Source organism: Mixophyes fleayi, chromosome 11, assembly GCF_038048845.1.
Source record: "Mixophyes fleayi isolate aMixFle1 chromosome 11, aMixFle1.hap1, whole genome shotgun sequence".
Lineage (NCBI taxonomy): Eukaryota > Metazoa > Chordata > Amphibia > Anura > Limnodynastidae > Mixophyes > Mixophyes fleayi.
The window spans coordinates 44304077-44328095 of record NC_134412.1 but is presented as its reverse complement, the minus strand read 5'-3'; the positions used below and the strand labels follow the sequence as shown (position 1 = coordinate 44328095).

Below are 24019 nucleotides of genomic sequence, written 5' to 3'. Positions count from 1 at the left end.
TTTTATACTTATTATTGCCTTTTTAGTTGATTTTATCATATAATATTTATCTATACTAGGTCATCTTATACGCAATCTGTCTTTTTGTATCTATCTATGTTTTTTAGAGGACTTGCACCTCCTTTATTTGATTTGCTGCACTTGATGTCCTATCTATATTTACTTGTCTGTTGTATTGCCTATTAGCGCCTGAGACCCTTTAGTATATTGTTAGTTTGTTTAGTGCTCCCAGAGCTTGTGCCAGAACTGAATTCAGTGAGACTGAGGTTGTAAAACTGGTTAAATTCAGTATAATACAAAAATGAAGTTATCACTTTCACATGTATTGATTGACACCTCGTACATGAAGTTTTAAAACTGATATATTCATTATTTTTGTTATACCTTAGTACCACTTTAATATACATCTAACCAATATCTGCAACAACAACAAATGTAAGTAAAAGAACAAGAAAAAAATAGTAAAATGTTATTCAGAATAACAATTACTAGTTTATAATAGTATTACTTACATACATGTGATAATTGTTAACATCAGTTAGCAACATCATAAAACAATTTAGTGGATCCAGCTTCTTGCCAATTTTCTCTTATGAACATCAGTGGTTCTATGTTATTATGGTCACATATATTTTTGAACGTGCTATGTTTATTGATATTATTGTTTCAGAGCTCTTGTGGACATCCTCCGTCACCAGTCAGTTCCAGGGAGCCATGGTGAAAGAAATAATAGCACAACTGTGAGTTCAGGAACACATGACAATGGACCATCTCGTCCTCCAAAAAACCTCTATAACCCAGTAAAATCTGCAAAGAGCAACCATGGTGAGTAAACCCAGGGGAGACTTTCCCACATTAAAATGTAGACAGAGAATAATAATAATGTAATAATACAAAAATGGCAATATCATAAGCTATTCATAGACTAGAGTATATTCTGTGCATTCATAACCAATTAAGAGGAATTCCCTACATGTCAACAGTTGCTGAAGATTTGTTCCTCATAAATATTGATGTGGGATGTGCAGCAGTTGCTAATGTAAACATTGGTACATTCAGCTTGAATCATCTGTGTGTACTAGAGTTCACATATTTGTTCAAATAGGAATACAGTATATCAAACACATATATGTGAATATATTTTTTTAATTAGATTGAGTTGTCTGCACACACTGGAAGTTCAAATCACATTGTATATATTAGATACTTCAATCTTTTTCACATGAAGTCACTAATTTATATGAGAAGCTGTAGTTACTGGTATTTTTAAGAAAAGTTACTTTTCTAATAAAATAACTGATATGAAAAACAATCATTTAAGCAAATATCGATAAATTAATAAAAATAAAAAATAAATTGGAACACTAAGGAATTGATGGGAACAGCTTAATAGATTTTTGTCTTTCCTTTTTGTCGGTTTTGAGCATGAGAGAGAAAAAGGACAGAGAAGTAAACAGAAAGCCAAGAAATGCAGTAATATATTACTTGACTTTAATGGATCAAAAAATGATATTGTACTGATTGTGTTGTTATTGGTTCCATGTCAGTGCCAGGCTGGGAGGGTGGTGCTACGCTGTGAAATGACAGCGTAGTGTCAAACTCTCTACCAAGGGCAAGCGCAGGATTTCTAAAGGGGGATTTCCAAAAGTGTGATATCGTAAAAAACAAACAAAAACTTGCCACAGTAAGTCTCCACTATACATTACAAAAGCAATGCCATTGTGCCTTATGAAAACTAGTAGCAATGTATACATATATATATATATATATATATATATATATATATATATATATATATAAAGTTTGAGAGAGAGAGAGCGAGAGAGAGAAAGATGTGCGCTCACCCTCGTGTTGGTTCTAAACCGACTTCATGTTTCGGCTTTGCTACCGGTTTTCTCGCAAAAGGTTTTGGTTTGGATCTGGATTTTCAGACATTTCCAGTCTATTTTTCTAATGATCCCTTTACAATGGTCCCAAATTTTACCAATTTTGGCCAAAGTCTGCAGCGAGCTGTTTTAATGAAGGATTTTGTAACTTTGTTCTTATTACATTTGCTTTCTCTGATTCAATTTAAAAAATAGTAAATTGAATAGTGTTGATGTCTCGCTTTCATTGTACCCAAACCTCCTTTGCATGTTCAGACTTACTATTACTGCAATTGAATTAATAAATAATCACACCGGCACCAATGTAAATTTTGCAAAAGGTCACAGTTTTTATTGAACAAAAATGGTGGCAGAGAGAGCAATGCGAGTCAGCTAACACCTAATAGCAAAACCAAACAGTGGAAGGTCAGATTGCTATTACACCACTGGTCCAAGGATATAATCCTTTATAATGGTACGGCTCCCTAGAAACTGTCATAAGCTTTTAGAACCAACAGGCAAGGTCTTCACCTATTTCAGACGCTTTTCCCATAGAGTTGGACGCACTCACAGGTAATCGGATGCCCCCAGGACAGCTTATGAGCAGGAAGCAGTAGCAACACCCCTTCTTGGGGACTACCTCTGCTGCAAGTCTCGGGCAGTCCCTGTTACCCTGGGTTTGGATGAAATTTATCCCAGAGCAATGATTTTTCTGCCCTCATTTCCACATAAATATATGGTTTGATTCAGAAGAGCAGGATTACAGAACAGAACATATAAGAAAAACAAGATAGGAAAGCCCTGCTCTTGGCTACCAATGAATGCCCTGGCATTGTGTGCCTAAACTTTGAATTTTTGTAAGATGGGTGCAGGCCACCTTGTTCTATTTATTTTCCAAAATGCCTAACTCTATTCATTCATGCCACTGTCCATGCAACGACCTCTGCCTGTTAATTTAATTACAGCCATGCAACCCGGCTGCTTGTTACTAGCAGGGACACAGCGGCAGTGTGAGGTGTCCCAGTTGTCCTGGCATAAGAGTAAGTACACCCCTTCTTGGGGCCCGCCTCTGCTCCAAGTCACCTTTACCCCGGGGTTGGAGAAAACTTACCCCAGGGTAATGATTTTTCCACCCTCCCTCCCACATAAATATTTACAAGTCCCCTGGTTTGATTCAGAAGGGCAGCATTACAACACAGATCTACCTCACTCCAAGGACAATGCCATCTTGAATTCCACCATTTAACATTGTGCCCTCTCATCATCATGAAGGATTTGCAAATCTGCCACCTGTGGATTTGCTTTTTCTGATTCAACTAAAAAAATAATTAACCATACTTTACAGTTCTCTAACTCCATCACATAGCATAAATCATAAAGCATACATCATATCTTCATCTTTATATGTATTCTTTGGCAGGTCCAAAATCTGCCCTGTTAATTTCTCATAAAGTGGACTTTTAATCATCATCATCATCATCATTTATTTATATAGCGCCACTAATTCCGCAGCGCTGTACAGAGAACTCATTCACATCAGTCCCTGCCCCATTGGAGCTTAGTCTAAATTCCCTAATATAGAAACACGCTCACATACAGACACAGACAGACAGACAGACAGAGAGGGAGAGACTAGGGTCAATTTGATACCAGCCAATTAACCTACCAGTATGCTTTTGGAGTATGGGAGGAAACCGGAGCACCCGGAGGAAACCCACGCAAACACAGGGAGAACATATAAACTCCACACAGATAAGGTCATGGTCGGGAATTGAACTCATGACCCCAGTGCTGTGAGGCAGAAGTGCTAACCACTAGCCCATTGTCAAGACATGTTTTGGGCAACAAAATGTGCATCAATATAAATATATATCATCATCAACATCATCATCAACATTTATTTATATAGCGCCAGCAAATTCCGTAGCGCTTTACAATTGGGAACAAACATTAATAAGACAATACTGGGTAATACATACAGACAGAGAGGTAAGAGAACCCTGTTTGAAAGCTTACAATCTATAGGACAATGGGAGTTAGAAACACAAGGGCATGTGCTACATCATATTGCACAATGGACCAGCCAGACTGCAAAGGTAAAAGTACTGAGTGGGCTGTGTGTGTTGCAATGTTGGTCAGAAGGTTGTTGTCTTGCGTTAGCAGTGTAGAGGATGGCAATAGGGTAATCTAGGGAAATTAAGATGATGGTTGAGGAATATCATAACCTTGTCTGAAGAGGTGGGTTTTCAGTGAACGCTTGAAGGTTTGAAGACTAGAGGAAAGTCTTACTGTGCGAGGGAGGGAATTCCACAAAGTAGGTGCAGCCCGGAAAAAATCCTGTAACCGAGAATGGGAGGATGTGATGAGAGTGGAGGAGAGACGTAGATCTTGTGCAGAACGGAGGTGTCGAGTAGGGAGATATTTTGAGACAAGTGAGGAAATGTATGTCGGTGCAATTTTGTTGATGGCCTTGTATGTTAGTAGAAGAATTTTATATTGGATTCGTTGAAATACAGGCAGCCAATGTAGAAACTGACAGAGTGGCTCAGCAGAGGAATAACGGTTTGTAAGGAAAATCAGTCTAGCTGCTGCGTGCAAAATAGATTGTAGGGGTTCAAGTCTGACTTTGGGAAGACCAGTAAGGAGGGAATTGCAATAATCGATGCGGGAGATGATGAGTGCATGAATTAATGTTTTTGCGGTGTCTTGTGTCAGATATGTGCGTATTCTGGAAATGTTCTTTAGGTGTATGTAACATGATTTAGATATAGAGTTGATATGGGGAATAAACGACAGTTTTGAATCAAGGATTACACCTAGGCAACGAGCTTGCGGGGTGGGATTTATGGTCATGTTATCAACAGAAATAGAAATGTCAGGCAGGAAGCTTCTGTTCTTGGTTGGGAATATTATTAATTCAGTTTTTGAAAGATTGAGTTTGAGTTGGCGAGAAGACATCTAAGATGAAATGGCAGAAAGACAGTCAGTAACGCGAGACAACACAGATGGTGAAAGATCAGGAGAGGATAGATAAATTTGTGTATCATCCGCATAGAGATGATACTGAAATCCAAAGGAGTTTATTAGTTTTCCAAGAGAAGTGGTGTAGATAGAGAATAGCAGAGGACCTAGGACTGAGCCTTGTGGAACTCCAACTGATAAAGGAAGCGGAGCAGAGGTGGATCAGGAGAAATTAACACTGAAAGAGCGATTAGATAGGTAGGATGAGAACCAGGATAGGACAGTGCCTTCAAGACCTAGGTATTGCAGCGTTTGTATGAGGAGAGAGTGGTCAACAGTGTCAAATGCAGCAGAGAGATCCAGGAGAATTAGAAGAGAGTAATGGTTATTATTTTTTGCTGTGATCAAATCATTGACAACTTTGGTCAGCGCAGTCTCTGTGGAGTGTTGCGAGCGAAAGCCTGACTGAAGAGGATCCAATAATTTGTTTGCTGTAAGAAAGTGTGTGAGGCGTGTGTAGGCAATTCTCTCGAGAAGCTTGGAGGGGCATAGGAGCTGGGAGATGGGGCAGTAATTTATGAGAGAGTTAGGGTCAGATTTCTGTTTTTTTTAAAATGGGAGTAATCACTGCATGCTTGAATATAGATGGAAAAATACCAGTAGAAAGAGATAGATTACAAATTTTAGTTAGAGGGGGAATGAGCACAGGAAACAGGGACATACCCATTTGTGAGTGAATGGGATCAAGAGGACAGGAGGTAGAGTAGGAAGATGAGAAGAGAGTAGAAACTTCCTCTTCATTTGTGGGATCAAATGAAGAGAGAGTGTCAGAGGGTGCTACAAAGGAATTGAGCAGATTGCTTGTCAAGGGAGATACCATTTCAAGCCTGATCTTATCTATTTTGTCCTTGAAATAGGAAGCAAGATCCTGTGCACTGATGTTAGTTGGAGGATTTGGGGCGGGAGGATTCAGAAGAGAGTTAAATGTGTTAAAGAGGCGTTTGGGGTTAGAAGCCTGAGCATAGATGAGAGATTGGTAGTATGCTTGGTTAGCAGTGTCCAGAGCATTTCTGTAGGAGTGGTAGATATCAGTATATGTGATGAAATCATTAGAGGCACAAGATTTACGCCAGTGACGTTCTGCTTTACGAGAAAGTTTTTGTAGAGTTCGTGTTACTGTAGTGTGCCATGGTTGGCAACGAATTCTACGCGAAGTATGTAGTGTCGCTGGAGCCACTTGATCCAGAGCAGTTGCTAGGGTTTGATGAAAATGGGGTACTGCCCGATCAGCGGAGGAGAATGTAGAAATTGGGGAGAGAAGGTGTTGGAGAGAGGTGGAAAACTGTTAAAAATCAATAGCGTTGATATTCCTGCGGGTACGAGGAGGCTTGGAAGAGTTTGACACCAGGGAGGGTAAAGAACTGGGGGTGAGCGCGTAGCTAATAAGGTGATGATCCGAGAGGGGGAAAGGAGTGTTAGGGAAATTAGAAACTGAGCATAGTCTAGAGAAAACAAGATCAAGACAGTGGCCATCCTGATGAGTAGCAGATTCAATCCACTGGGAGAGGTCAAGTGAGGAGGTTAGAGAGAGTAGTTTGGAAGCAGCATTGGAACGTGGATTAGAAATAGGGATGTTGAAATCACCCATGATGATGGTGGATAAGAAGTGAGGGAGCCATGCAGAGAAGTGTTCAAGAAATTGTTGATGTGGACCAGGGGGGCGATAGATGACAGCAACACGCATAGAGAATGGGTTAAAAATCCTAACAGCATGTACTTCAAAAGATGTGAATGTGAGTGAAGGGATACTTGGTAGAACTGTGAATGTGCACCGTGGGGAGAGAAGTAGTCCAACCCCCCTCCTTGTCTGCCTCCTGGTCTGGGGGTGTGGATGAAATGGAGATCACCATGTGAAAGGGCTGCAGATGAGGCAGTGTCTGAATGCGTGAGCCATGTTTCAAATGAATAAATCATAACGTTAATTAGTGAAATTTAACAGTTGTACGCGTCTTTATTCATGAAGGTATGTTATATGGTTAAATATGTCACAAAGGGTAAGGTAACAGAGGTTAGGACTCTTCAATCTGCAGTTTATGACAAGTGCAACCATAAGCGGAACGTCCCTAAACTCAGTAATAGGGACAACAAATGGTACCTGCAGCTTTAAGGTAACTCCTCTCCGGTAAGCAACCAATGGGTTAGGAGGGGGCGTGGACGCCCTCGAGAGGATATACGCTGGCCACAAGCATGTGGGAAGCCTCATTAACTATATATACTTACATGTGTGGGAAAGGCAATTATGGGCCTACTTGAACTGTCTCTTTTACATATTTCATACACATCACTAATAGAACATATAAATATTATTTATATATATTCCATATTTATATACAAGGGTCTTGGGGACCACATCCGATGCAAATCTCAGGCAGTCCCCTTTACCTCCGTGTTGGATGAAGTTTTCACTGGGGGGGAATGATTTCTTTAGCCCTCTCTCCCCATAAATATATATGAGTCTCTTGGTTTGATTCAAAAGGGCAGCATCATGACACAGAGCATATAAGTAAAACAAGGTAATGAAAGCCATTCTCTTGGCAACCAATGAATAATCTGGCAATGTATTGTGTGCCTAATTTTTGAATTTTCGTAGTATGGGTGCAGGTCACCTTCATCTCTCAGTATCCTCATTTATTTATATAGCGACTGCAAATTTGGTAGCGCTTTACAATTGGGTATCTACTTGTCTAAATATCTACTTATGCCTCTGTCCATCTAATGACATTGAATTATTACTGCCTCTTGACTCTCCATAAAGCATGCTTTATAAAGTTTAAATTTAGTGTGTGCACAGCGTTTCAACATTTTTATATCTTGCACCTTCTACCACCTTGCACCATCTAATTTTTTTGTTGTTTAATTTATCCAATGGGTTTGCTTCAGTTGGTGGCATGGCAGATGACATTTTTTTCCAGGTGCTTCAATGTTCTACATGCAGTCACTGAATGTCAAAACTGCCCAGAAAAACATCCCCACACACAAACTCCCTTTTTTAAATATAGGTTTCACTGAATTACCCTTCCAAAATGTTGAAAAATAGAACATTAAAAAGGATTAGAATATATAGCATTTATTTAGAGTATACAGCTGCGTGTTGACCCTCACAAACAGCCTTTTTTAAATATAGATTTCACTGAATGACCCTTCCAAAACAGACAAGTATTAAGAAATAGAAAAGATTGTTGGGAAATCAATGTTTTTGGGCCTAAAATAACCCAATTTAGTGCTCCACCTGTTTCATAGATAAGTAATCTAATTATAAAGCTAATTAATTATCCAAAAAACAGTTTAATTCCTGGTAGGTAGGCCTTCATTTATTCTACACACAAAACAGATTGTCTTCCTCTCCATCTATGCATATTGGCAATGCAGCCATCATCTTTGGATGTATATTACACCCTACACTTATAGTTAAATATGTAAAGAAATGGAAAAGGCAGTTTGCTTTCTGTCTCTATAGGCCCCCTTCCACTTTTTGAATTAACCCAAAAATTCAGCCGTTATAGACTGTACAATATTAATTAAAATATACAAAGCCAGTTTGGTTTCTGGCTCTCTAGGCCCCCCTCCACTTGTCGAAAATACCAAAAATTGCAGCCGTTAAAGACTGTACAATATTATTTAAAATGGACAAAGACAGTTTGGTTTCTGGCTCTTTCGGCCCCCCTCCACTTGTTGAAAATACAAAAAAATTCAGCCGTTATAGACTGTACAAAAATAATTAAAATGGACAAAGCCAATTTGGGGTCACTCTGTCTATGACACCCTACCCTTAAGGATAAATTGCCCAAACAGCAGCCTTTCAAGACGGTACGTGATATGGAAATGCCACAAGTCCCTTTCCTCTTTGGGGGTAGATTGCACCCTACACTTACATAGAAAGTTTTAAAAACATGTTATCGTCATCATCTTCAGCTTCATCCTCACCCTCATCAGTGTGTACGTCATCATCACAGACTATCAATTAATCGCCGCTTGAATCCGCCATTAGAGAACAGTCAGTCAGTGCTTGGATGTCTTTGATGGTGAAGGCCTTCCTGGTGGAAGATGTAGTTCATTTTTATAAACATCATTTTCTCCACATTTTTTGGAAGTAACCTTCTACAGCGATCACTGACTAAGTTCCCGGCTGTACTGAATACCCGTTCAGAGTACACACTAGAGGGTGGGCAGCTTAGGTATTGCAAAGCAAGTTTGTACATGGGTTTCCAATTGGCCTGCTTTTCCTTCCAGTGAGGAAAGGGACTGTCTGACATTTCCATATCAATTACCTCTTGAAAATAATCCTCCACCATCCATTGCATGTTTATACTCGTATTGGATGGAGTTATGGGCAAGGTGACACATTTTTTAGAAAAATCCTTCAAACCAGCCCAGATGTTAAATTAGTCTGGTCTGCCCCTGCATCTTCCCTGCTTCTTTTTGGAAAATTTAATCTTTTACGAGCAGCAGCAGCTTGAGAAAGTGAAGGAGGAAACGTAGTCAACCCAGTTCAGCGGCCAACTTGCTGAGCAATAGCTCCTTGCAACAGTCCACATCTCGCTCATTTACAAGTAAAGACTCAATGTAGGTCTTAAACCTTGGATCAAGCACAGTGGCCAAAACATACTGTTCCGAGTTCAAGATTTTAATAACTCGAGGATCATTGTGAAGCGAATGAAGTACTTGATCGACAAGGCCAACATACTTTGCTGAATTGCTTGCTTTCAGCTCCTCCTTCAGTTTCTCAAGCTGCTTTTCCAATAGTCTAATTAAAGGAATGACTTGGCTCAAACTAGCAGAGTCTGCACTCACCTCACACGTCACAACTTCAAATGGTTTCAGCACCTTGCACAGCACTGAAAGGATTCCCCACTGTGCAAGACTGAAATACATCACCCCTCCTTTCCCAATGTCATGGCTTGTGCAATATGCTTGGATGGCTTTGCGCTGTTCCTCCATCCTCTGAAGCATGTACAGGGTGGAATTCCACCTAGTTACCACCTCTTGCTTAAGTTGGTGGCAGGGCAAGTTAAACTGCTCTTGGAGCTGCTGTAATCTCCTACATGCTGTGGCTGAATGCCTGAAATGGCCTGAAATTTTACGGGCCACCGAAAGCATCTCCTGCACCTCACGGTTATTTCGTAGGAAGCTCTGCACCATCAAGTTGATGGTGTGAGCAAAACTGGGAATGTGTTGGAAATCACCTAGCTGTAATGCTCGCACTATATTGTTGGCGTTATCAGAAATGACATACCGTGGGGAGAGTCCAAGTGGTATAAGCCATGCATCAATCACATCTCTCAGTTTGCGTAACAAATTGTCAGCTTTATGCCTGTTAGTGAAGCCGGTGATACAAAGAGTGGCCTGCCTGTGACAAATGTTACGTAGTGGTGTACATGCTGCTGCTGTTCCTGCTGGTGAAGGTGAATGACCAACCCAGTGGGCTGTCACAGTCATATATAGTCTTTGGTTTGGCCACTTCCACTTGTCCACATATCTGTGGTTAAGTGGACAGTGGGCAGAATGGCATTTTTCAGCGCAATCTCTACATTTTTACACATTTTTTGGTATAGTTGGGGAATTGCTTTACGGGAGAAATGGTGTCGCGATGGAAATCTGTAACGCGGACACAAAACATCATTTATTGTGGAGATTGGATGCAGATCTAACACTAACATTGCAGCCATGGCGTCTGTGATTCGCTTGGCGACTGGGTGATTGCTGTATTATTTGCTTCCCCTCCCAAATAATTGTTTCACAGTTAATTGCAGAAATGTAGGACTGCTCATTTTCTTGACCTGCCTCTGGGATGACGATTCACCCCCAGCAGCAGCAACAGCAGCAGCAGTGGGACTAACGCTTTCTTCAGAGGAATCTTACTGATTGCAGGAGTCATCCAGCCTTAAGTGGGATGCCGGGCTATCTCCGAGCGCCACTGAGGATGATGATGAGGATGGTGTGGTGGGTGTATTTTGTAGCCGTCGGGATGTCGGTGAGCGGAGGGTCTTAGCTGATGATGGAGTGCTTGTAATTTTTTGGGAAGAACTTTCAGCTTTTCATAAACACTTTAACATGAACTCTCGTCAAATGGTGTAACATAGACGAGGTTCCAAGATGGTTAAGGTCCCTCCCTCGACTGACTGAGGCTTGACATACACTACAAATGGCTATACAATTGTTGTCTGGATTTGGGTAGAAATAATTCCACACATAAGAAGTGGATTTTTTTGTTTTATGCCCAGGCATGACAATGCCCTTTTTCTTGTCACGTGCCAGAACTTCTGCCACTGGTGCAGGACTTAACAAACAACCTCATCCTCATCAACATCCTCATTAGCGCCCTCGTCACCTACACAAATCTCCCCCTCATCCTCTTCTAATTCCAAAGTGGCATCCTCAATTTGTGTCACCGACTACACTCGGGCTATTAAGGCACACATCGGCAGAATGCTCACGATTAGACATCCCACTTTTGGATGGACTCTCCACAGGGATTGGTGTCATTTGTGAATCAGAGCAAACATTATCCTCTAATGCCGTACTGTTATCTTGCAGCTTGGCTTTGACGCGTAACAGTAGTTGTGCACCAATTGTAGGCTCGGTAACTTTTTGGGATCTGCCACTAATAGACAAAGGTGAAGGCCTCATTCTCTCTTCGTGTGTAGAATGGCATGTTGGCAATTTTTTTTTTATCGGCACTTAACTTTTGCTTAGTAACACTTCTTTTTCGCTTCAACACAGTAAAAAAAAAAAATTATTTTGTTTTTTGGACTGATTTCGAAACACTCTGTAGTTTGACATCGCCTTGCCCAGATGACGTACTGGGAACACTAACATCAGGACTGGTGACAGAACCTGGTTGCTCATTCTGATCATATGTGGACTGCTTTGAATCCATTCTGAGCGCAAAGCACTTGTAGTGGTAAAAATTATTTGGTAAGATACTGCTGACAGATATGACTTTTGACAGCCAGAAATATGTATGCACAATTATGGGGGACACCCAAAAAGCACTGAGGAGTGCTAAAAATTAGTTGGTAGATACTGCTGACAGATATGACTTTTGACAGCCAGAAATATTTATGCACAATTATGGGGGACACCCCAAAAGCACAGAGGAGTGCTAAAAATTAGTTGGTAGATACTGCTGACAGATATGACTTTTGACAGCCAGAAATATTTATGCACAATTATGGGGGACACCCCAAAAGTACTGAGGAGTGCTAAAAATTAGTTGGTAGATACTGCTGACAGATATGACTTTTGACAGCCAGAAATATGTATACACAATTATGGGGGACACCCCAAAAGCACTGAGGAGTGCTAAAAATTAGTTGGTAGATACTGCTGACAGATATGACTTTTGACAGCCAGAAATATTTATGCACAATTATGGGGGACACCCCAAAAGCACTGAGGAGTGCTAAAAATTAGTTGGTAGATACTGCTGACAGATATGACTTTTGACAGCCAGAAACATGTATGCACAATTATGGGGGACACCCCAAAAGCACTGAGGAGTGCTAAAAATTAGTTGGTAGATACTGCTGACAGATATGACTTTTGACAGCCAGAAATATTTATGCACAATTATGGGGGACACCCCAAAAGCACTGAGGAGTGCCAAATATTTTAAAAAAATATCTCTTCTATAGCGATTTTTGTTAGAGCAATTGCAAGAAGAATATTGGATTCTCTGTCCCGGCTCTAATCAGCCTGTGACTACACCCTGCTCTCTCCCTCTGTCAAATGGCGATGAATTGCTGTGGAGGCGTGTATTTATAATGTTGAATTATCGCGAGAACCGAGCCCCAAGATCCGGCGACATCACGATGACGTTCAGCCTCGATTTCGATTCGGAACGGGCGGGAGAGTACCGAGCTACTCAGCTTGGTACTCGGATACCCAAAGTTCGGGTGGGTTCGGTTCTCGGGGAACCGGACCCGCCCATCTCTAGTTTCAGCACAATAACGTACAGGCAAATAACAGGCTTTCTCTCACAGAGACTCTGCAGTCTCAGTCCCCAGGCAGTGAGAAACTGAGTGACCTGTGCAGCAGCCTTTTACCTGCACCACCCAGATACAACTCCTGATTACCAGCAGGATAACATGGAACCTAGAAAACTTGTAAACAGGCCTAATGGATGGAGCCCACACTCCATTCATATACCCCAGGACCCTTTTCTGGCTTTTCAATCAAGCCTACAGCCCTTCAGCAAGCAGCTTACACCAAACAGACATTTCCCTGGGATTTCAAAAGTAGGTGACATGTATCTGTCACCAAGTACTAAACCAGTGACTTTGTTACAAAATATATTTATATACACACACATATACTAACATATATGTTACAATACCACTGCACTTCAATCCCCCATACACATTACCACCCAAATACCCCACCACCCACCCCACCATATTTCTTCACATATGTTTTAAAAGTTGTTCTTTTCTCACTCTATGATATTGATGTTGGGACACAAATAGCCCTCACATCACAGATAATCTCCATACAGTTCAACCCTTGCAGAAAATTTTAACTTTCAACTTACCAGTCTAATTTACTTGTCAAATGCAGCCCTAAGATAGGCACTATAGCATCAGAAAGACAGTCAGAACTGCAGGGATACATCCAGTGTTGGACTGGGGCATGAAGGGCCCACCAGGGGAATGCAGTGATAGGAGCCCACTACATTGGGGTGTGGCCAACTGTAATAGTGGGTGTGGCCAGTCAAGGGGCTGTGATCAGCCCATGGAGGACAACTTATAGCACTATAGTGTGGTCCTTAAAGAACAAAGTGGACATTGCAAATTAGGCGAGTTTCACATATATCATGTACACAAAACTATAGATTAAATATGTATCAATCAATAAATAACCTTTATTTATAGTAATAAACACATGTATGAATACAAAAATATAAATTAGAACTAGAAAATTAAAACAAACAACTATTTAGTGTAACACTGAGAACATCTGACACAACAATGCAAAAAATATAAATAACATTCCTTAATATTCAAACACCACACAGTAGTGATTTTCAAATCACTTTACGTAAACATGTTTATAATCTGCTTATCATAGACAGTGCAAAATACCCGCATATATAACCTCCTTCATTTTTTGGAGTGATATTGTTAAAGTTTAAGGGCTAGATTTACTAAGAATCGTGTTTAGTGGCGGTTTGAAACCACCACTTATCGCCGGCGGTTTAGTGGTTCAAACCGCCGCATTTACTATAGGGCGGCTTGAGGCTTCGATTTAAAATGACTGGCGATGTATGGCGGATTGAAAAAGCTAAACCGCCGGCGGCTTTGTCCAAACCGCCGGCGGTTTCGATGAAACCGCCATCAAAACCGCCATCCAAAAGACAGGACCATTTTAATACCTGCTTCAGAATGGCTTGATAGCTTAAACATGCTGTTTGAACTATTTTGCCATTCAGAACATTAGAAAAAGCACCATTGACATTTAAATTATGTTGGCAATCCTTATTTATTGATTAAGGGGCAAAATGAATTAAATATTAACTTATAAGGGAATAAAAAAATTTCATTATATTAAGGGGATAAAATTATTTAATTATTATATTATTTGGACAATTTGTGCATCATAAATAATTATATCCACCATTAACAATCAGTTAATAATATTATAAATTCACATTTGCTACCTAATATAATGCTATAATAGTGTCCCTTTAAAAAAAAATATATATAAAAAAAGAGTTTTGTACACAGCAAACAGCAAACAGCATACCAATGTATATGCTGCAGAGTGTAAATTATGATCATATAGTAGCCGGTAGCAGCAGGTCAGGCAGTTTTCACAGGCTTTCATTTTTATATGACTGGACATTGTTTCTTCAACTTCTGCTTCTTCTACACTAACACTTGTACTTGGAAGAGAATATGGCTTTTTAAGCACAAAATAATTCTGCACAAAATTTAGAAGCTCTGCTTTAAGCTGGACAATGTCTACCTCAGCCAAATCTGCAACAGTTCTCAGAGCCTCTGTTGGTATCTCACACTGATTCTTCATCATTTGGTTAAACTGCCTTGGGTCAAAGTAGGTTAAATTCTGAATGAGGCTTTCATTTTTTGAAAACCTTCTATCAATACTCTCTACTGCTTGATCAAGTACAACATAGTATTTCTGTATTTTGAAAGCTTTTAGAGAGTCTTCAATTGGCTCATCCTGAGATAACTCACCAGGCATCTTTTTTTCCTTGCTGTCCTTTTTTCTGGTAGACTTTTTTGGACTTCAGCAGTTACAGAATGCTCTTCAAGCGAACTCTCAACTTTGTCAATAAATGAATTCACCAATTCAATTACTTTCGAAAATGAAGGTGTAAGCTTCTGAAGCAGACCCTTGGCAATATCAACCATTCGCCATGCCTGTAATATGTCCAAGCCAGCAGTCTGCAGATAATCAGAAACTGGAGTTGCAATTTCAAAGATCTGCATGAACATAAATGATACAAGTAGTGTTTCGTATCTTGTCCAGCCATGGAGTAAGTACTTTGCCTCACTAATGATTTTACTGTCAAACTGTGGTGACACTGAAATATACTCCAGGCAAGAAAGCAAGGCGCTGTACAATTCATTGGATTGTTCAGAAGATCACCCAGAAATTGTACTTAATGCCCTTGGTTTGCTCCACCAGCGTGTATCACCAATTTTCTTTAGTCGTGACAGTTTTTCCTGCCCTTGACGCTGGTTGGAGACATGTTCTGCCCACACAGATGATCTCTTGTAAGACTCTGAAAAAAAACATGCTGTTTTCTCTAAAAGCCTATATAAAGACTTTACTGGAGTAACACACTGTGTGATATCTACAATGACCAAATTGAGAATATGAGCATAACACCAAGGGGTAAATGTATCATAGTCCGGTTTCTTCAACTCCCGCGAGTTCGGCGAGATGACAGCTAAAATTTAAAGCGGCGCTGCCTTGTAAAGGGAAACTTTACATTTAAAAAAATTGAATGTACAAGGAGTCTGAATGAGCAGCTGCAGTCTAAAGAAGTGGAGCTGCTACAAGTTTAATCTGAACTAGATACACACCAAGTGATGTAAAGCTTATCCAAAACTCCTACTGACTGGGAGATTGAAAAGCTGAACAGTGAGTTGAAAATCCGGTCACTGGAGCAAGAAGTAAAATTGTTTCACGATGAATGCGGATGTCTCCAAGCGGAACTTTAAATTTTAGCTTTCATCTCGCCGAACCCGCTGGAGTTGAAGAAACCGGACTATGATACATTTACCCCCAAGTGTATACTGAATTACAGGACTATTTTCTTATGTAGGCCTGTACTCCACTGTTGTGCCCACTCATGTTTGCAGCACCATCAAAAGAGCAACCAATAATGTTACTTATGCTCAGAGAGAACATTTCCAGTCACTCCTTCAGAACTGAAAACAGAGCTTCCCCAGTAGTGCTTCTGACATCAACAAGACTGAAGAGTCTTTCAAAAACCATGCTGTCTTTGGTGTACCTTAAAATGATGCTACATTGTTCCACAACACCAATATCCTGTGTACTGTCCATTTCTACACTAAATTTCACAGCGTATTTCACCTCCTGGCTTATTTTCTGTTTTGCCATATTTTCCATTATTATTATCAGCTTGTTAACAGTTGTTTTGCTTAAAAATGTCACCATTCCACCCCTTCCTTTACTCTTCTGATGGCGTCTTTTCCTGGCCTCACTTTTTGCTACTGCTTGCTCTATGTGTTTTTGCAGTACACCATCATATTTACTCAGAAGCAGAACTAACTCAAGAAAGTTACAGTGGTTGAGGTCACTATTGAGTAAAGTATGAGCAGCCTCATCCTTCCCTCTGTAAGCAAGCGCTTGCTTTGCAATGTATAGTATGATCGCAATTAGGCGACTGATTACCATGCGATTGTGCTGCAATTCTCTATGTTTGTTTTTCTAAATTTACATTGATTAAAGTTTCTATATCACTTTTCCTTTCTGCATGCAAATATGCACTGACAGCTACTTGATGTTGGCTAGATTCTTCATGTTCCCTTACTCTGTCATACACATGGTGTTTATTAACTTGCCATCCAAAAATAAAATTACTTTTACGATTGCTACAAAATGCCATACAAGTTGAACAAAATATTTTTTGACTTTCTACACAGTAAGACAGCCATTTCCTCTGAATGGCACTTCCACCGGGTACCGGTTGAAAGTAGACTTTATGAGCTTGAAAAGGCAAAGCATGAGTAGCATCTGAAGGTGGCTCCACAGGGTGAGCTTTCATAAAATTTAATTTTGCTGAAAGACTGCATAATGCTTCTGGTACAATAAAAACATTACATTTTTCAGATAGAGATGGAAAAGGTGAAAACAAGATCTCACTTTCTGCAGAACTGTCCATATCTTGACCATAGGTCTCGGTGAGGCCGAGCCACAAATGTTTTCTCCTTAGCCTTCCCGTTCACTTAATACAACGGATGGACCTTCGTCTGCACTAGACACTGATGCTGCAGCATCCTTCTGTACTGTGCTTCAGAAACATGTTGAAGGCTTAAGTCCTTTGGTTCTACAGTAACATCCTTAGACTTCCATAGCTTTTGTTGGCCTGGTGCATTTCCTGCTTCTCTCAGACTCTTGTGTGACGCTTGCAATCTCTTAACTGAGCCACTACTATATTTCTTCTTTTTAGGCACTTCCGCTTGCCTTTTGTCTTCTGAAACTGCACTTCTTTTAGAAGACATTTTGTAGTGCCTAGCAATAACACAAACAATATTTTTGACATCAGTGATGCCCACTGAAGATTGCTTGATGCCCTGACTGCATATAGTTCCAACTCTGTTTCCCTCAATCATGCATAACAATTTCTTGGATCTCATCCTTTATCATGCTGTCCTACAATCTCTTCATTATAAACAACCTTATATATAATGATGCCAACATGGTAAGATAGCACAATTACCAAGATCTCAATATAATTATGCCATCCTATATAGCTATGATTAACACATACACAGTATTATAAAGACAAGCCTATCTTACTTCAATATTATCATGCCACCCTAGCAAGATAAAAAACACATTATTAAGGACATGCCAACGCAATATAATCATGCCATCCTACTTAATTATAATCATGCAAGCCTATGTCAATTATATACATGCCATCCTACTTCGTTATAATAATGCCATGCCCTCCAACATGCCATTCCCTCAAAATATACTAATTATATGTAGTGATCACATAATTAGGAACATTATATAATCTCGTAATGATGATATTCCATAAACAAAGCCGTTTCCATCATTCATGCAAACTTAGTATACATTTTCACAGTGGCTGGCTAAAATGAAATATTTAGAAACATTCAAAAGATTAGTATAGAGAAATGTTTTCATACCTGTAAATAATGAGTATCTTTAGCTTTGATTGATCCTGGATTCTCAATCTGGGTGCAGCTCAATTCAAGATTGGTCAGGTTTTTCTCATTATCTTCCAGTTTTCAAATGGGGCCCAGTGTGTTTTCTGTATTGTAATATACAAGAACATTTTATCACAAATGCTTTTGCCTCAGGGCTCTCCCCATTTCTCTCTTTCATCCCTCATCCCTCAGGGCTCTCCCCATTTCCCTCTTTCATCCCCAGGCCTCTCCCCATTTCATCCCTTAGGGCTCTCCCCATTTCATCCCTTAGGGCTCTCCCCATTTCATCCTTCAGGGCCTCCCCATTTCACCCCCCAGGGCTCTCCCAATTTCCCTCTTTCATCATATATATATATATATATATATTAAAAAAAAGCTGTTATATTGCTGAGGGGTGTATGACTGTGATAACCATTTGGAAGGTTGTAACTTCCTATTGGTCCTCCCTCTCACACCCATTTTCAATGACCCTTTAGGGATGTCAATCAAAGAGCACTGCCGTGGCTAACCAGGACTGTTCCTGTAGTCCTAGCCGGATTAAGGGGGGGTACAGGGGGCACGTGCCCCGGGCCCCCCTCTCTCCAAGGGCCCCCCGCCGCCGCGCGCATCACCTCTACTGATTTTGTTTTTATTATTATTTTTTTCTTAATAGCGGCAGTGGCGGGGGGCCCTCGGAGAGAGGGGGAGGGTTGCACTTGGGTTCGTGGCTCCCTGCGTTGGTGCGGGGAGCAGGATAGTGAAAAAAAAATATAGATGCTACTCACCTCATCGCAGCGCCGGCGTCCCTCCTCCCTCCTCTCTGCACTGTTAACACTGAATGACAGGCGTGACGTCATCAACTCACGCCTGTCATTCAGTGAGGAGCAGCGCGGAGAGGACCAGGAAAGAAACAGGAAGACAGAAGAGAAGAGAAGAAAGAAGCTCCAAGAAAGGTAAGTAAAAAAAAAAGGGAATAACGAAGAAAGGCACAGTATGTAGGAAAAAAAGGAGAAGAAAGGGACACTATGTAGGAAAAAAAGGAGAAGAAAGGGACACTATGTAGTAAAAAAGGAGAAGAAAGGCACAGTATGGAGGAAAAAGGGGGAGAAGAAAGGGACACTATGGAGGAAAAAAGGAGAAGAAAGGGACACTATGTAGGAAAAAAGGAGAAGAAAGAGACACTATGTAGGAAAAAAGGAGAAGAAAGGGGCACTATGTAGGAAAAAAGGAGAAGAAAGGGACACTATGTAGGAAAAAAGGAGAAGAAAGGCACAGTATGGAGGAAAAAGGGGGAGAAGAAAGGGACACTATGGAGGAAAAAGGGGGAGAAGAAAGGGACACTATGGAGGAAAAAGGGGGAGAAGAAAGGGACACTATGGAGGAAAAAGGGGGGGAAGAAAGGGACACTATGGAGGAAAAAGGGGGAGAAGAAAGGGACACTATGTAGGAAAAAAGGAGAAGAAAGGCACAGTATGGAGGAAAAAGGGGGAGAAGAAAGGGACACTATGGAGGAAAAAAGGAGAAGAAAGGGACACTATGTAGGAAAAAAGGAGAAGAAAGGGACACTATGTAGGAAAAAAGGAGAAGAAAGGGACACTATGTAGGAAAAAAGGAGAAGAAAGGGACACTATGTAGGAAAAAAGGAGAAGAAAGGCATAGTATGGAGGAAAAAGGGGGAGAAGAAAGGGACACTATGGAGGAAAAAGGGGGAGAAGAAAGGGACACTATGGAGGAAAAAGGGGGAGAAGAAAGGGACACTATGGAGGAAAAAGGGGGATAAGAAAGGGACACTATGTAGGAAAAAAGGAGAAGAAAGGCACAGTATGGAGGAAAAAGGGGGAGAAGAAAGGGACACTATGGAGGAAAAAAGGAGAAGAAAGGGACACTATGTAGGAAAAAAGGAGAAGAAAGGGACACTATGTAGGAAAAAAGGAGAAGAAAGGGACACTATGTAGGAAAAAAGGAGAAGAAAGGCACAGTATGGAGGAAAAAGGGGGAGCAGAAAGGGACACTATGTAGGAAAAAAGGAGAAGAAAGGGACACTATGCAGGAAAAAAGGACAAGAAAGGGACACTATGTAGGAAAAAAGGAGAAGAAAGGCACAGTATGGAGAAAAAAGGGGGAGAAGAAAGGGACACTATGGAGGAAAAAGGGGGAGAAGAAAGGGACACTATGGAGGAAAAAGGGGGAGAAGAAAGGGACACTATGGAGGAAAAAGGGGGAGAAGAAAGGGACACTATGGAGGAAAAAGGGGGAGAAGAAAGGGACACTATGGAGGAAAAAGGGGGAGAAGAGAGGCACAATAGTGGGGACAATTAATTTAAGATGGGGTGGTTTGGGCGCTACTGAATGTGGGGGTGAGTTTGGGGAGAATGAGGTCCCTTTATTAAATGTGCCTATGAATTATTTAATGGCAGTGACGGTTGCGAGAAATAGGTATATTTCTGAAATGTAAATACTATTAATTTATTGCTGGGGCTGTTTGTAGGGAGGGAAATAGGTTTATTTATTAAATGTGAATACTATTATTTTAATGTTGGGGCTGGAGGAAGGCCTAATTATTAATCATGGGTGGTACTGATTTAACGCCGGGGGTTGTTGTAATTTTCTAAATGTACCCATTAATTTTTTTTCAAGTAGGGCCCCTAACATTCCAGGATCCAGACAAGCTGCAACTAAAGAAACCTGCAGCAATGGTGGTGAAAGTGAGAAGAACAGGTAGGAGAGAGCAGCAGAGTCTGTGAAATGTTGTGATTCTAGTGGGACAATCCCAATTTTTGGTGACCGTTCAATGGTGTACACAACAATGCAGTTTTTTTGTCTGTAGGAGGGTGGCCTGGCCATGCCCAATGATGCATTATCAATGGTATTTTAATTTGCGGTATCATTGCTAGTTTTAATGTGCATTATAAATTTTATTTTTAAAGTTCGGTATCATTGCTAGTTTTAGCGTGCGGTATCATTGCTAGTTTTAGTGTACGTTATCAATGGTATTTTTAATGTATGATATCATTGCTAGTTTTAATGTGTGGTGTCAATACCCATTTTAATGTGGTGTTTTGATGATTGTTTTAATGTACAGTATGTTAGTTTGTGGAAGCAATGATTTTTCTTATGCAGACAACATAAGCGAGCCCTCTGGGAGAGCTGTAAGTGTCATACTGTGGGCTGTAGGTGATGTAATGCAGGATGTGTCACTATGCCCTTAATTTTAGATCTTAGGGCCCCCCCTGTCTTAATGCCCCGGGCCCCCCGAAGCCTTAATCCAGCTCTGCCTGTAGTACAGCACTAACACTAACTTATGCAGTGTATGGGGGTGTGACCACACAGACCAATGGAAAGCCACCAGCAGAGAGCTTGCAGCTTCCTTTGGTCTAATTAGTCACACCACACCTCCATCTGACAGATCTATTCAGATGAGTTAACATTTTGCTAAGGGGAAGAATAAACTTTACCATTTAACTTCAAGTGCTCTTTTACAATAAGGGGATGGGTGACTATACTGCATTATAACCTCGCTTTGTCTCTGCAACACACTTTATAACCCTTAAAGGTCATATAACACATCACAAATTGTATATTACAGGACTGAAAGTAATAATAATGTCCCAGTGTTTTCATATTATAAACTGAATAATGATGGAGAAATTTACAAATCTTATCCACTACGGGTCGTCAGTACATGTCATTTGGACTTGTTCAAGTTCCCCTTTGACACCCAGATCTGCAGGTTGACCTTTGGTTAGTATGTTTATACAGGTAAGCCTTAAAATATATATGTAATTGGTGAGCCAGAATACAACAAATTCAGCAATCTGTGGTGCAATAAATTATTCAATACATATTACAGTTGTACATCAATAAAAGTTTATATAATGTAATTCTGAAAATATGTTACCAAAGTAGATTATCTAGAACAGTGCTATCCAAATTGTCCAGTTGGCAGGGCACATATTTTTTTCAGACTTACATAATGGAGATCCAGATATAGATATATATATATATATATATATATATATATATATATATATATATTTATTACCTAGAACAAAGCACAGAAGTAGCCCAGAAAAACCACACACCACTTTATGTGTGAGCAATAATTCATATGCGTACCAGAAATATAAGCATAATAGCCAGAAGACGTTTCCTTGTAGGCAGCTGTATCTAGTACATGGACACCCTTCCAACGGAGGTAAAATAAATGGAAGAGGATACAATGTAAAAAGCAATACAAATTTAATAAACAGAGTAAACACTGAACTCACATATAGTTCACCGGATACAGCTGATCAACAGTGAGGCTCGACGCGTTTCATCTTGATGATCACAAGACTTCCTCAGGAGCACAGAAATGTATAACACCGGACTAACCGGCTTTTTATAGAGTCCGCGCGCCATTTTGGCACATGCGCACAGTCTGCCACAGTGTGCGCAGGCGCGGGGATCGAGAATTTGAATAACTTTATTGAGAACAGCAACAAGTTCTGTGTGCAATCGCAGTAGTATCACTGAATCAACGTATAAGATGTGATCTGTACACAGTGCCAGAGCATATGTAATTAAAAAACAATCATATCATAAATATAAGCGGCAGAGAGAAAATTTTGTATATATATCCATCACGTACCGCTATCCTTACTGATAATACTAGATCTCAAAGTGCAGCATAAAGATTATAACATATATAAATTACTACAATATACAATTATATAGAGAATGGTGTCATCCTAAAAGTATATAATACAAGGCTAGATAGTAACTTACAAAATCACACTATCTGTTGTAAACCATATATTTATAATGTGCAACAACAGATTTAACATAAATATGTACTAAGAAAGATAAAAAGTGAAAGTGCTTGTGTGCATAGAAAAAGTCACTTAACTACACACACCTCAGATAAATTGGAGAGGAGGTCATATTAATAAAGTGCAAATGCATATACTAACATACTTAATGCCTAATAAGACACTAAATACCATAAACCCAGTGCTATATGATAAACGCCTAATACATTAAGCAACACAATCTATGAGTAGCCATCAAAAGCTATAATGTAAAATTATAAAGGGTAAAGGAAATGAACATCACAGGGCATGGGTTACATCTAGTATCAATGGCCAATGTAACAGTAATACAAATTCCAAAAGGGGTTATTTCAGATTACAAAAAGAGGGGGTTGTTATTCAGATTACAGAAAAAGGGGGTTATTTAGATTACAAAAAAGGGGCTAATTCATAATTTTCATTAAGACCAGTTGGGGATAAGGTATCCAGTTCAAAGATCCAGTACATTTCGCGTTGTGAGAGTTTCCTTTGTAGATCACCTCCCCTTTTTCCCAATGTAACATGCTCTAAAGCTATAAATTTAAGACCATGCGGATCTCCATTATGTTTCAAATTAAAATGTCTAGATATGGAATGGCTTTCCATTTTATTCCTAATATTACGAATATGTTCTTGTATCCGTAATTTAAGAATACGTTTCGTTTTGCCAATATATTTCAGTTTACAAGGACACACCAACATATATATTACCGAGGTTGTTAAACAATCCATACGATCCTTAAAAAAAATAAAGAAATAAAGAATTTTCTACTATTATCAGAGTTGAAAAAGTGTGTTTGACAGGGTCCATGAACTTGCAAATGATGCAGTGGTTACATCTTACTGAACCTTTAGTATTTAATACAGGTGGTTTATGGCTTATAGTTGTTTTCTCCAATAAACTTGGAGCTATCATATCCTTCAAACACCGTTT

General features: G+C 40.0%; 1 protein-coding gene across 3 annotated transcripts in view; it reads left to right on the top strand.

Moving 5' to 3' along the window:
• Positions 1-24019, top strand: part of SHISA7 (shisa family member 7) — a 462208-nt gene that overhangs the window by 284179 nt on the left and 154010 nt on the right. For all 3 annotated transcript variants that reach the window (XM_075191558.1, XM_075191556.1, XM_075191557.1), the window contains exon 3: positions 671-825. In XM_075191558.1, the coding sequence (XP_075047659.1) occupies positions 671-825 (155 nt within the window). The remainder of the gene's footprint in view (positions 1-670; positions 826-24019) is intronic.